The sequence below is a fragment of the Seriola aureovittata genome, chromosome 16, assembly GCF_021018895.1.
Source record: "Seriola aureovittata isolate HTS-2021-v1 ecotype China chromosome 16, ASM2101889v1, whole genome shotgun sequence".
In the NCBI taxonomy this organism is placed as follows: domain Eukaryota; kingdom Metazoa; phylum Chordata; class Actinopteri; order Carangiformes; family Carangidae; genus Seriola; species Seriola aureovittata.
Genome location: NC_079379.1, coordinates 14,516,837 through 14,531,991, shown reverse-complemented (window position 1 = coordinate 14,531,991; position 15,155 = coordinate 14,516,837). Strand labels below are relative to the sequence as shown.

General features: G+C 44.2%; 1 protein-coding gene across 1 annotated transcript; it reads left to right on the top strand.

Annotated features, from left to right (window-relative positions):
- Positions 1-6,691: 6,691 nt before the first annotated feature.
- On the top strand, positions 6,692-14,598 carry trib1 (tribbles pseudokinase 1). The gene is made up of 3 exons (XM_056399887.1): positions 6,692-7,502; positions 8,359-8,651; positions 12,054-14,598. Exons 1-3 carry the CDS (start codon positions 7,182-7,184, stop codon positions 12,526-12,528), a joined length of 1,089 nt encoding a protein of 362 aa, XP_056255862.1. The 5' UTR covers positions 6,692-7,181; the 3' UTR covers positions 12,529-14,598.
- The last annotated feature ends 557 nt before the right edge of the window (positions 14,599-15,155 follow it).

The window sequence follows — 15,155 nt, the reverse complement described above, 5'->3', positions numbered from 1 at the left end:
CGCGTGGCTTTCATCTTTCTCCCGTGAGTTGTAGTGCAATCATATCATTAAAAGCTCTGCGTTAGGTAATTTGTGAAGAGTGACAGGTTGTTGTTGCTGGCTAAATAGTAAGTGTGTATGCGTAGACACAAACACTTTCTTGTCTTTTCCTCCTGCTCCTCGCTTCCTCTTTCTCCCGCTGGCCTAGCCCTGGTTTAGGCAGTGTGTTCCAATGCATGGGAAATAATTGGCCATCCCTTTCATCACGGGATTATGAGGATAAATCTCCTTTTGGAGCGGAGCAGCGCTAACAGTCATTGAAATCCTGTTACATGGGGTATTATCCTGCAATTAATTGCTTTTTCCAAACACTAAGCTCTTCTCTCCCTCTCATGTTCGCACACTTTGATAAATTCAGTACTGGGTGACTCACTCTGGAAAGAGGTTGGGGGTTATGGGACTTGTAGAAGGGATTGGAAACAAATAACAGTTTTTACTCTGCGTATCCGTCTCACACTCTCACTAGAAGTGCCATTAATGATGATCCAACCTCCTCTGTTTTGGCTGGAGGATGTACTTTGTGTCCTCGCTTATTGAAATGAAGAGGGACTGAGGATCCGCTCACTTCAGAATATAATTTAGTGTAGGTATGTTAAAAGCGGACGCCCCTTTTGAACAGCAGCTGTAGTTTATCTTTCATCAACCGGCGCGGAGGAGATTAATGTCGGATGACAGTTTCATGTGCCATCCTCTCAGGCGCTGTTTGTAAAAGAATATTTTTTTACTGCGCCGATAAAATAAATCAAAGCAAGTCACACCTGGAAGAAATCGAGCGGGAGAGAACATGAAGAAGAGAACGGCCAAATGAGTGAAAAACCTGCAAAACTAATTACATGACTGAATGACTTCAGCTGTACTTTGTGCTAATTAGGAAACATTAACATGTTAAAACTATAGCCGTGAACATTTTACCTCATACACATTAGCATCAGCAAGTGGAGACATGATTAATGCTTTAATCTAAAATCTTCCTCCTCTACTTCCCCACTGTCTAACAAAGGTGAATCGTCACCAACACATTTTTTTTTTTCCTCTCAGTAGAACAATCAGTGACGGTCACTTCTTGTTTCCTTTTCTCAATCGGTGTTTTCTCATTCCACTGAGAGTGACATCATGGACTCGGCCCCGGCTGAGCGGAGACAGCTTGTGTAACCTCAGTGATGGGCTGGTGACAGTATGGTGGTGACGTGTTTGTGTGTGTGTGTGTGTGTGTGTGTGTGTTGTGGCCACAGCACACACACAAACACACACATACATATGCACAAATGCCATCTACTTCCCATTAGCAACAGGAAACCCCTTGAGTCATCCTGGAGCGGAGCAGTAAGCGCAAGGCCGACTATTTCAGTGAAATCATGTGTTGACTGATTAAGATAGGAGTTATGAAATTTAGTTCTGAGGATGTGAAGGGAAGTGAGCTGAACTTTTCAAGTGAAATTCTGCTGATCAAGGCCTGACGGGGGATACCTGGTATATGCATGACCTTTCCAGTGAAATGGTGTTATTGCACAAAGAGCAGATAAAGGCATTTTGTTTCACTTTGACTTTTAATGGTAAAAATGCATTTCCTTATTCTGCTGCAATACAATGGAATACCTCACGTTGCCCAAACTTGATCACATGAGTGCTGGGAACATGTAAGCTCAATCACCTTCGCCTGGTGTTCGCCCCGTGTCATTATAATTACCTTCTCGGGACATGAGGGGTTTCGGCAGTCTAAGTGCAAATGGGCTGTTGAGTTCTGTGAGGAAGTTTGTCAGATTAAAAAGGAAAAAACTTGTGCAAATGAGCGGAAAAATATAACAGTTGCAGCTGCTTTCACACAAGGCTCTGTATGGTCCGATGAGTTTGAAATTGATGTGAATCATATGCTTCACGGTCACCAGATCTCAACCAAGCTGAACACCTATGGGAGATTATGTTATTGATCAGTGTGTCAGCAATGTTCCAAACTATAATAAAGAAAAACTAAATCTGGGACTATCTTTTGGGAGAATGGTGTTTTAATTCCTCCTGTAGAACTGGAGCTGCTCTGGAGGCAGTGTGGAGGAGTGTCAGTGTCAGTATGAAACAAAAAGCGAATCAACCAAACAGGTCATGTGATCACGAGCATAATGAGAATTTCCATCTACAGTAAATTCATTGTGATCAGCATTTTTTTTTCTTTTTTTTTTTTTTTTTCCAATTAGAATTAAGATTACAGCTGGTTTTATGAAAGCGACCACTTCACGTGAACACGCCGTGGACAGTGGATGGAGAACTTTATATTCAGCTAAAGCTTTACAACTTCTCAGAGGACCTTTGAGGAAGTCTTTGTGCTGAGTGTGTGCAAACATGACAACTCCCCTGTGTGAGAACAAATGTTTTGAATCATTGGGGAACAATGTGTAGGTGTGTGTTCCGATGTAAAAACAATTAGTTGTGATGTGTTGTAAAGTCCCGAGCACAGCATATTGTAAAAATCCCAACAATGTTTTATACCTAAACCGGGTTTTGAATTGCACAAATATCTGTGTTGCCAAGAACTCCAGTCTAACCAACATTAACTGAAGCGAGCAGATCAAAGGAGCAGTGATGGACAGATTGGGATAACTAGCAAAAGAAGGCAGAGATTTTTGGCCAGACTACAGTCTGGAGTCCATCCACATGAAACAATTCCCCATCTCGGCTCCTGGTTTGATTGATTGTCCTTGAGGTCAGCCGAGGTTGTGAAAATATAGAGCATATTCAGTAGAGATGGTTATAGCTGGCTGATGACTAATTTTGGATGAAACCTCAACACTCGAGTTCATACAGTTCAAAGAGTCTAGGAGCTTATATCAAGATATAGAGTAGACCAGAGGCGTACTGCAGTCATATAAGACCTTCTTTTATTTGTTCTAGTGGCAGAATTTACACTCTGAATAGAAATTCAATCATTTTTATTGCAAGCATACAGTTGAATATCCACTGGCCCACTTCTATCTCCCACACTCTAATTCTACATTCAGAGCAAACTGTCAGCTGTCCACAGATACAATGGTAACGGCAGACACAACCAGACATCTGCAGAAAACAAGTTCTACTTCACAAAATTCATAAAAGACACAGTGGCAGCAGTCGGTGTAAAACCAATAGAGGAAGATAATGAACTTGTCAAAAGACTACTGTTGCATAAAGCATCCTTCCTTCTATCCTCATGTGACCCTTCTCAGATGCTAAACAATGGGGTCAAAGTTCAGATGTAATTACATTACTTACCATGTTTGGAATAAGCTACTTTTGCATGTAGACACTTTGTCACACGAATACTGATCTGATCTCTGCATCTTTGCTGTTGAGTATTTGTATTTGTGGTACAATGTGACTGGATTTTTGGCTTATATACAGTATATCTTCCTACGTACATCTCCAAGATGATCATTAATCAGCATGATTTAATTACATGACTTAGCAAATGTGCATGTGAATGATCATTAAGGTGAATTAAACTTAGCCAGCCCTGGTTGGCACGTGTGGGGGTATTGTAGGCTCCCTGTAAGCATATAGGGTATTTGAAGTAGTACAGGAGTAAATTAAAAGAAATCAATCATGGCTGAATTCCATTTAACTGCTTCAGTTTCAGGGTCCTGGTGTTGTGCACGCTGGCTCGCCGTCATATTGTCCAGACCGTAATTACAAGCAGCCAAGTTGAAAAAAATCTTTCACATGAGCCTCATAGTTTTGTGAGTCGGAGATATCAGGAATATCTGACAGCTACTATTTTTCTCCCACTTGGTGCCAATAAACCAAAATGGCTACATCTAAATAAAACCAAATATTAACACAAACACATTCAATTCAGTTATCGAAAAAGAAGCTATACACTATTTGTTTTTAACTGTGCACAAACTACTACAAACACAATAATGCATGAAGGTAATTTCAGCTAGTTATCTGATGTGACACCTCGGCTCGTTGTGGAGTGAAACAATCTATGAATAAAGCAGGAACGCCTCCCAACTTGGATTAATGGTAGGTTGTTTTTTGGGTTTTTTTTTTGCCTATCCCATTTTTCCAACACTTTGTGAATGTAGCATCACTGAGATAGTTGAAGTTATTAGTAACATCTGTGCTTTCTCTGCAATGACAAGTCAAACTGTCTGCTGTACACTGTCAAAGCAGCTGGCTGTGTATTTTTGTGGAATAATTTTTTTTTTTTTTTTTATTATTTGTTTGGTTCATCGCATCATTAGACATCTACACATCATCATTATTTCTTATCCACACAAAAAGATGCATCTGAGAGCAAAGCCCTTGGTTGATCCAAGCCTGTGCCAGGGATCATTTAAAAGTTATTTCAGTGGGGTCGTACTTGATCAAAACTGATTAGACAGCCGAATTGCCAGTCCCTATTTTCATAACTACGCTCTAGTCTCAAGTCTACAGCTCTGTTCATTTATCATGTCTGCATGTGTGCGTATTTGGAATGTGACGGAGCAGCTCAAATGAAGAATAATTCACAGCGATGGTTGGCTGTCAGCCAGAGCAGATTGAACTATTCTCAGAGCAGATCAATCCCCAGCCTCCCTTTACCGCTGCTGGTGGTGAGTGACTCAGCTAATTATTACAAGGGAGAGCATGCCCTGAATACTGTTTTCTCTTCTAGCTCACTGGTATGGAGATGCAGTCACACTCCTACACAGGCACTGTATATACACACACAAACACACACACACATATAATACACACCCACGTACATCATGAGGTAAACGCTGGAGTCCAGCAACATAAACTATCTTGCATATGAGTAATGCACAGCCTCAACATGTAGTATGGTGTGACCTGGTGTAATGATTCCAGCATGAACTCTCAGTTACATTGAGACAAATCGTTATATCTCTCACACACACACACACACACACACACACACACACACACACACACACACACACACACACACACACACTTTGTTTAATCACAGCCAACACAAATAAGTCACTTTTTCCAGTGTACACCTAAACACTGTGTCACACACACAAAGAAACTACAAACATACATCATCACTTTGATGCGCTGGCACACCGGATCCAGACTATTGTCAGATAACAATAAACCTTTCGGCCTCCTGTATCTCTGCTACTCGTTCCCACAGTGACTGTTCATCCTGCTTTTTGAACTTCTTAAAAAAAAAAGGCAAAAGAGGCAGGGAGACCGCAGCAAGAGAGGAAACCTGTTCCTGTGCCTGCTCGACAGCATGACAAACACACTTGCTCACAGAGGCGCACACACATCAATCAGCTGGTGAGTCACCTTATTCGTAGGACGACCACTGCACAAAGAAAGAATGCGAGGCCTAAAAATAACAGCCATCATTTCTATGGACTCTGCAGCTCGTCCATGTTTGGACGGCCTGCAGAGACAGGTTCACATGACCTTTCTGAGTCAAGCTGAGCCGAGCTGCTGTGACCTGGTTAAGTGTCTCACCTCTTGTGGAAGGAGCCGTGTTGGAAAATGTGGAAAGGAACAGTTTGGGACGACATGCTTCTGTTTGGCAGGACTGGGGGCTGCACAAAAGAAGGGTGATAGTGCGTACACACACACACACACACACACACACACACACACACACACACACACACACACACACACACACACACACACACACAAACACACTCACACACAAACACACACACACACACACATACACACACACACACACACACACACACACACACACACACACAGGCCAGCTGGTGCTCTGTGTTTTAGTGAACGCTCAGTATGCCTCTACTGCTGCCACTGCGCTTGTTCGACATAAAGCAGTGGAAAGAAGAAAAAAAGAGAACTCTTGCACAACGGGCACATGGTCACACGTATGTACACACCCCGACAAACACACACAAACACGCACATTTAATTACCTCATACCTACAGTTCATCGCAACACTCATCACAGGAATGTTTGTGGATCTGACTGTATACTGTACTTCACCCTTCAATTTCTGATATATCCTTAAGTAATAGTCCATAGTTCACTGATTATGCTTCTTTTTTTTTCCACACAGACTGCACAGCACCAGCTTGTTTCTTTTTGTTGGTATCTGGGTATACATGTAGCTTTAACTTAGGATCAGTGTCTCTGGGAGCCCAGCTGCTATGGTGCAGTTTACAGAGCTGTGCTGGCATAGGCTATTTTATGTGAATGCTTATAGCCCAGCACCAGTAAGGCTTTATGGGGGTGAGTCATATCCACATAACAAACAAGGCCCAGCATGGGAAAATATCACAGTGATGTTAAAGCTAGAGTTAAGGTTTATACACTGGAGCAGTTGTACTGACTAGTTCACACTGGAGGCCTAACATTTGGAGAGCAAACAGTTCCGGAGAGACTGTTGCAACGGGTAATAAATGGCAATAAGAGGTGAACATTAAGGAACAACTGAGTCAGACAAAAGAGTTTGAAAGATTGTTAATTATTGTCTAAAACATGTGCCTGCTTGATGAGGCAGCCATCATAAGTGGCCATGGTGTTTTCTTCATTCAAAATCTTAAGGAGTTCAGAGATTCATTACACCCTGACGAAAACACAGAAAAAGAAATAACATAATAATGTCTGAACCATGTGCTCACACTGGCAGTCATGTGCGAAAGGTAATACAGCAGGCAGTTTCATCAGAGCCGAGCTGGAGCTGGAGCTGGAGTCGGTGCCGTTACAGAATTGCTCAATGGTTGTGTCACCAGGAGGCTGGACTGGTCGGGCGGAGTGTTTGAGCTCAGAGCTCAACATCACCGGAGCTCTCACTCACTCTCTGCCTCTCTAGGAGTGTGAGGCGGTCTCTCTGTCTCTCCCTCTCTCTGTCTGTCTTTTTTTTCTCTGTCTCTCTCTCTCTCTCCCTCTCCCTCTCTCTCAGTCTGGGCTCTCGCGGATCAGGATTTTCTCACCAAAAGTACACAGACCTCAGAGCCGCGGGCATTCACTCTCTGAAAGGACCAGGCTTGGATTATTACTACATAAAAAAGGGAGAAAAAAAAAAAAAACGCACGCCGTCACAGAATCCGCTGAAGTTTCATTTATATCTCAACTATAATGAGTCTCACGCGGAGAAATGGAGCGCACCGTTTGTAGTTTATTTTAACCATCGAAGGACACATCCTAAACAGCTCTCGTTTTGTTTGCTTTCATGGTGAATCGGTCTATCAGGATGAACTTGCAGTGGGGCAGCCCGGCACCCTGCATCCGCGCCGTGAGAGTCGCGCACAAGCGGCTGGACTCCGACGATCAGCCGCCGGCGAAATGCGCCAGGTTGAGCGCCGAGGCGGGGGACACACAGGGACTCCTCGGCACCTCTCCTGGCTCCCCGGTCAGCCCCGTCTCAAACCCTCCCCCGGCGACCCACCAGGGACCGTCCAGGATAGGACCGTTTCTGCTTCTACCTCTGGCGGACCGGGAGAGCATGCACAGCGCGATGAACACCGACACTGGAGATGAGCTACTGTGCAAGGTATGCGCAATCCCGTCATTGTGCAATTTCTTTGAATGAATGGTGTTTCAAGACACGGTGTTGCTCAATAGCCTGTCTGACATGTCATCAGTATTTAGCAGACTTTTTTTTTCGCCAAAATGTCATTCTCACGCGAAATGTGTCACACTTTGCGTAACAGCAGGAGCGTTTGCTTCATGATTTGAAATCCCCGACCATATGAGGCTCTATGATTATTTTTGAATGTGTTTACAAATACATGACAGACCAGTCTGTGCGGTGCTATGGGGACACGCACACGCACGCTCACTCACTCACTCACACACACACGCACGCACACACACACACACACACACACACACACATACAGCCTACCTACTTGAGTCCACCTATCCTTTGCACTGTATGGCTTCACACTGTCTGTCAACTCGGCTCATTTGCATACACGTCACTGCAATACGCCAAGCGGTGACACAAAAATGCAAACATGTAAGGCGAAGAATGATCCTCGATAAGGATCTGCTCCTGATAACGGTCGGTCCCTCCACTGTTCCAGATCCATGCGTTTATTTTGCATGAGAGACCTGCAGGCGTTTGGCTTTGTTGATTAATAAAGTTAAAGGCTTTGATGATTCATTTGTCATGGTCTTGCAAAAGCAATGTATTGAGCTGGAATCAGAGCATATCCCACGCCTGTTTTTAACTGGCTGCCAAATTTGCATGGCTGTTTCCTCAGATTATCATGAAGAACAAACTGACCCATTGCCTCCTCCCTTCCCTCCCCTCTCACACTCACTCTCTCCCCCTCCTCCCATCTTCCTAATTACCATCCTGCAACCCTGTCCTTCCTCTCCTTCTACTCCCATGTCTCTCCCAGGTCTTTGATATGGGGGTATACCAGGAAAAGATCAGAGCCTACGGGATCCTGCCTGCCCACAAGAATGTGGCCAGCATCAGGGACATCATCCTCGGCGAATGCAAGGCCTACGTGTTCCTTGACAAAGACTTTGGGGACATGCACACCTTGGTGAAGAGCTGTCGCAGGCTGGAGGAGGAGCACGCCTGCAGGCTCTTCCGTCAGGTGGCTCTGGCTGTGGCGCACTGTCACCAGGCTGGGATCGTGCTGGGCGACCTCAAACTGCGCAAGTTCGTCTTCACTGATGAGAAAAGGTGAGATGACAGGAACGCTGGCTTTACTGTGCTCACTTTTTCAGACGTCACCCGGAAAGCTGACAAGTTTCTCGCTGCGCGGAACCATCCGTTTGTTCAGCATCACGTTCCTTTGAAACCAGCTCTCATCCGGTCTTAAAAGTATCAGATAGCTTTTATTCGGATGCTCTCAGACTTAAGTAGATGCAGTGTGGTGGGACTTGCCGGCGAAGGCACAGAGCAAACATGGCAGCAGCTGATACACACAGGCCATGTGTGCAGATATCAATGTGGGTACAGATAGAGTAGGAGGTTCTGTACTTGTGGAGGCAGACTGCATAGCTTCCCAGATTTTCGCCCTCTCTGTCTGTCTTCCTTTCTCACTCTCGAAGTGTCTCTTTGTATGCGTGTTGCTGTGTGTTTGTTTTGCATGCCTGTGTGTGTGTGTCCGGATGTGTGAACGTAGTGGGTGGTAGTTTGGCAGAGCTGCTAGACGAGGCTGGTGAATGAGACAATCACCCCCTTCTGTGGTCTGTATCTTAGAATATATTTATTACTCATTATTTATTAATAAATAACATCATAACTGTGCTCCCAACAAGGATTCATTCACATACACTTTCATCTATGAAGGAGTAGTTCAAAGCATTATCCTTTGAACTCACTCCCCCACACAGACACACAGACAGACACACACACACACACACACACACACAGGCCTTAATGTCTGCCTCACTGTTCAGGAAGACACACAAAATCCCTGCTTACAAAACTATTTGTCGCCTCTTTGCCCTTGCGTCACTCTCTTTCCTGTAAGCGCCTGCTGATCCCACACAACCCCCTCCGCCCGGCCGCCCCCCACCCCCCACCCCACTCGGCTTTTCAAAATGCCCTTTTTCATGGATACTTTTTCAACAGTAACATTCTCCAGCCGTGACCTCTGGGTTTTCAGGGTCACGCTGGATGAATGAGCGCAGACAGCCAGTGAGAGAGAAGTTGAAGTTGGTTGTGCCCCCTCTGATAGCTATACGGCTGCAGAGCGATGAGTCACAGTGTATATACGCAGAGGGGAAGAGGAGGGGGGGGGGGGGCTGCCTAGCTCATTTTCTTTCCTTGTGTGTGTGCGCGTGTGTCCGTACATGAGTGCTTGTTATGTGTGCTGATTACACATTCAGAGCTGTAAAGCTGTAGTCCATTGCAGGCTCAAATGTCTGCAGTTCAGTATTTTGTTATCTAGGTGACGACATGGCAACTTTAATGCTGGTAGACTGACCCACAAGACCCATTTGATCCTAGAGTTGTGGGATGACATCTTCTTTTTTTAACTTCTCTTTACTCTTTGGCCGTAGTGCCACAAAAAAAAAAAAAAAACTGATTCTACTGTGATACAGCTGCAGATTTTGATGATACCATTAAATGGCTGTGTGACATCATGGCATTTGTTTTTTAAATCAGTTTCATGCACCCTGAGATTGCCGCTTCTGTCCAATCACAGCCTGACTTTTTGACTCACATCAACATAAGTCTCTTTGAAATGTTGCAATTCTGCATGACCTCATTTATTCCGTCACACATTCTTCCAAATTCACAATCAGGCATCTTTCAAACCCCAACAATCACACCGTGATGCAATGTCCTGGCCGACAATGCAGCACTCAAGCCAGAAACAGAGAAAGTCACAACAATTTGACAAATGCTGTCTCCATTGACACACACACAGACACACAGAAACACACACTCACACACACAGACACACAAACACACACACAGTGCAGTTGAAAAAGCCAGTTTAGGGAAGGTGACTAGCACTGTGAAGCATGCAGAGCTTCACTGCCGGGCCAGCCTTCCCGTGCGTCACTGATGTGGCAACAGCCATTTGAGGGTAATTATGGGATGGCTGGCGCCGCGAGTGTGGGACCCAGGTGCAGATAGCCTCGGCTCGAGAAAGAGAGAGAGAGACAGAGAGCGAGAGAGAGAGAGGAGGAGAGAAGATATGTACTCTCAACAGAAGGATGAGTCATTCTCTCCACCCCTCTAACTCTCTCTGTTCCGTTTCCTTTTCTGTCTCCATCTCTTTTTCTCCTCTGCTGACTTATCTCCTCCACTATCTTGGTGTTTAAATATCAGCTGCTTTCTATCTTGGTCCTTCTGGCTGTCAATCTTTTCATCCTCTCTCTGGCTGTCTGTTTTTCTCTCTCTCTCTGTGTCTCTCCGGCCGCTGTGTCTCGACGACTGAAGTGTCTCACAGAGTCGACCCTTCTGAGTGTGAGATAAAACAGCACACTTCTTATGTGTGTTTGTGTGTTTGACCTGATTAAAAAAAAAAAAAGAGACTCAATCCGTGTGTCAGCCTTGGGAGCAAATCTCAAGACACTCACATTCATTTTTAATTAAACACACTGCACATCTGTTGCTGTAGAAAATTAATCACTCTTGAAATTATTTAGGGATATTTTTCTTTGTCCCATTAATCATTTTGTAGGAGCGTTAAATGACTCGTTCTACAAATATACTTTCACAATCTTAATTGCTTTAGTACTGAACTAAATGCACGTCCTGTCGTTAACATGGCTAAATATAGCACTGTGTGTGTGAGTACAGGAGGGGGTGGGGGGGGTGGGGGGTGGTGGGTGCTGCAGTTGTATATTTATATATGTGTTTATCTGAGCATGTGTGCACCAGGAAGTCATTGGAAATTTGCTTAGGCAGTAGCTGCGTCTTAAACAGGACTCACTATTGTGCACTTAGGTCATATTAAGTTCACTGGTGTGTGTATGTGTGTGTGTGTGTGTGTCCGTCCATCTGTCTGTCTTCTGTGCAGCTTAAGGATAAAGGATGGATGATTGTTTTTCCATGATGCAATCAGTGGCTTACATTTAACAGATCTCTGAAATGTTTGACAGTGTTAAACAAAGTCACTGTTAGATAGACACACAGACACAGACAGACACACACACACACACACACACACACACACACACACACACACAGAAGTGTACTAGATCAAAGACAATATCTTGTGCTTTAAAAGTTGTTGTACGGAGGAACTTAGATAACATCGTTTCCAACATGACATTGAGCAAAAATATTCTACTTCTGTAATGCAGATTTGAATGGGGTTTCGAACATTGAGTTCTTAGGTTTCACCATAACGTGCAAAGATGCGTGCAATAAAAGATAACAGATGATGTCATTGCCATGGCATCTCTCTCAGCACTCCTAATTTACAGCACGACTAAGGCACTCACTTCAAGCTGAGGTTGTGTCACACGGCGTCTGAGGCTTTGGGGTAGTTGTTGTAAGTGGGCATTAAGCTAACAGAGAGGAATCCCCTGTGTACTAAACAAGACATTTTTCAACATTTTCTGTGCTCTTAAAGGTCATGCCACATGTTCTGACCTTACTCTGACTTTTTCTTCACAGGACACAGGTGAGACTAGAAAGCCTCGAGGACTGTCGCGTCCTGGAAGACCCTAACGACGACTCCATGTCGGACACCCACGGTTGCCCTGCTTACGTCAGCCCAGAGATCCTCAGCGGCTCTGCTCCTTACTCGGGCAAGATGGCTGACATGTGGAGCCTGGGGGTAATGCTGTACACCATGCTGGTTGGCCGTTACCCGTTCCACGACCCAGACCCGGCCACGCTGTTCTCTAAAATCCGCAGAGGCCAGTGCTGTTTGCCAGAGGGCTTGTCGCCCAAGGCCAAGTGTCTGCTCCAGAGCCTGCTGAGGAAAGAACCCTGGGAGAGACTCACGGCGACTGAGCTGCTCGCTCACCCATGGTTCCACCAGCCGCCGTCGTCGCAGGAAGCAGCGCTGGGTGAACAGGAAGTGAACTCGGCAGAACAGATGGTGCCTTCCTTTGACGTGGAAGAGGACGATAATCTGTTCTGCTGACGGACTTGATTCAGCTAAGACTGGCTGAGGGACCAAAACAAAAAATTGCCATGAGGGATTCATTGTTGTTGTTTTTTTTTTACATTGGCACTTTTCAGAAACTCATTTGTCTACAGTTGTGTGTACATACACCCTCAAGCTTTCTACAAAAACTTACTGTACTGTATTTTGTTGTCGTATATGTGTTACTTGCTAAGGGCATTGCTCACAATGATCATTCATTGTGTTTCTATATGTGCGATTTTGAAATTATTTGGTGCTAAAAGAAATAACAAGGACTCGAAACTTGCCAGATTATGTTAACAAAATAATCTCTGCAGGCCACTACGAGTGAATCACAGAAATTTAACTTGTGGCAAACAGTAGTCACCAATGCTTGCTCTCAGCCTGGACTCATGAAGCTTCAGAAAGCATTAGATGAATCCTGAATGGGAAGCGAGGAGACCAGGATGTTGTTCCTCTCACTCTCTGACCAGGCTGGAGGCTTCACCGGCTGAGTCACCGACCGGCTCAAAGAGGACCCAGCACAAGCTCGACGTCTCGCAGCAGGCAGTGACATAGAGTGAGAAAGATGCTTAGCAGAGGACTGATGTGTCACACTCAGCGGGACGATACGAAGGTGTCACACTGCCAATCTGGCAACATCTCAGCAAGTGGAGAGCATTTACAAATCTCGCACCATGCGCAGAAGGTTGAGAAAGGCAGGGTGTTACTGGTGTAAGACTCACAGAAAAGTGGGACGACTTTGTCACACAGACACACACGCACTCAAAAATAAGCAGTGGCACAGGGCCAACAGTTAAAATTAAATCATTATCTTTTTTAAAAGCATGCTAAAAGCTGGATATTTCATAGGAAAAGGTTGCTTCCAAAGAGGAAGTGTTTTATAACAGGGTCGGACCTTGCAAATTTGACTCTTCTGAAATGCAGGGTGCGCAATTAGCCACACTGAAACCTAACACTAATGCTTCTGGTTTAAAAATCGGTCACCCGCCTCAGCAGCAACAGAGGTAGGAGATAGCTATTTCTTCAGCCTGAATGCGTGCTACAGTGATAAAACACACAGAACTCAAATGGTACTTCCCACCAATGCAATACACATTTTCTCTCAGTCCAACGATGCTTGTATTTTTTTAAAGAAATGTTGTCAAATATCCAGTTAAGGAGAGAAAGACATTACAGGAAAAATGAAGACTTTCTCAGTTGAGCAGTTGAACCTGTTCTGTTCATTTGTGTCGGAACATTATGTCAAGCTGTGTTGCTTTAACAAAAGCGGAGCTGTGCCGAGTGTTGTGCCCGTATCACTGTGTTTCATAAACTGAACGGCTCTGAATCAGTCACAGTCAGGCGATGTTTGATGTTGGTTGTCTGATGATGACTCAACACTTGAGCGCGTCTGTAGAGAATGGCCCTGACCTTGGCTGGAAGAATCTGTTCTGACTGTTTCACCTCTTTAATGGTACTTTTTTTTTTTTTGCCGTTGAAAGCTGTGGATCCAGACTTGTCATCATAGTTAGTGACATGATGTACCACTTTCTAAAAGATCTTTTTTATCTTGGATAGTGACAGGCGGATGCAGTATTTCAGTGACGTCTAGCCTTACAGGCTACTGTAGGTCTGCAGCCAGCTATTTTGTTCTGGTACAATAACTTTGACAATGGTACTAAATCTGTCATATCTGAGAAGTGCTGTGCATTTAATGTGTGGGTCAAGCAGGAGGCTAATAAAACGTATGTTGCAGCATTATTTTCTCTCATCTGCTAAGATGGGAACAGACTTGTGACAATCTGGGTTGTTCCTTGCAGGAAAGTAATTTAAGAGATTTATGATTTTGTTCGGTTTATACATGTAGAGTGAGTCACACGTTCATGTGACATGTAGAGTAAACTGACACGGGTGCACAAACTTCATATTGCACTGTGAATTATGTATTTGTGACACAACCTAGAGGCTTTTATTGCTCCAGACAGGTTACACACAAGAGTTATATTCATTGTACAAAAGATGTAAATATGTATATTTGAAATATGTGTGGAGATGTTGAATAAAGATCACATTTTTTCATATTCATACAGATTTTTTTTTCATTACTGCTGCTTCTCTCTCCCTCTCTCTCTCACATACACACACACACACATACACACACATGCACATTACATTACACAGCTCGACCAGATGCCTGGAAGGTTTCCCTGCAAGAATTCTCACCACACAGCTCTTCATCACTGTGAGTGAACTCGATACATTTTCTCATTTTCTTCAGCACTTTCAATTTCATCCTTGCGAGTGAGGAAAAAAAAAATAAAAGACTCTCCCTCTCTCCATCTCTGCCTCTAACCGCTTACTCTTCTCTGACCTTTGCGTAATGTAACATTTACCTCCTCAAACACACAAATGTCAATAATAGGTCAGTGTCTTTTCCTGGAATACGCAAGAGGGAGCATACTTTCCTTTTTTCTTGAGGTCAACTCATCAAACACTGAACACCAGGCACCATTTAAACTCAAATACATATGTTCTTTTATATCCATTCCATTTTTTCTTGTGACTCACTGTTTGACCTATAAGAGCTTGGCAAGTCTCCACCCTCCATGTGTTATGACTACTCTAGGCATGGCTGGCCAGGG

Excerpts from the sequence above, each read along its gene's own strand:
- trib1 (XM_056399887.1), top strand. The coding sequence starts at position 7,182 with ATGGTGAATCGGTCTATCAGGATGAACTTGCAGTGGGGCAGCCCGGCA. Across the intron at positions 7,503-8,358 it reads GAGATGAGCTACTGTGCAAG|GTCTTTGATATGGGGGTATA; the intron begins GTATGCGCAATC and ends TGTCTCTCCCAG. Across the intron at positions 8,652-12,053 it reads GTCTTCACTGATGAGAAAAG|GACACAGGTGAGACTAGAAA; the intron begins GTGAGATGACAG and ends TTTTCTTCACAG.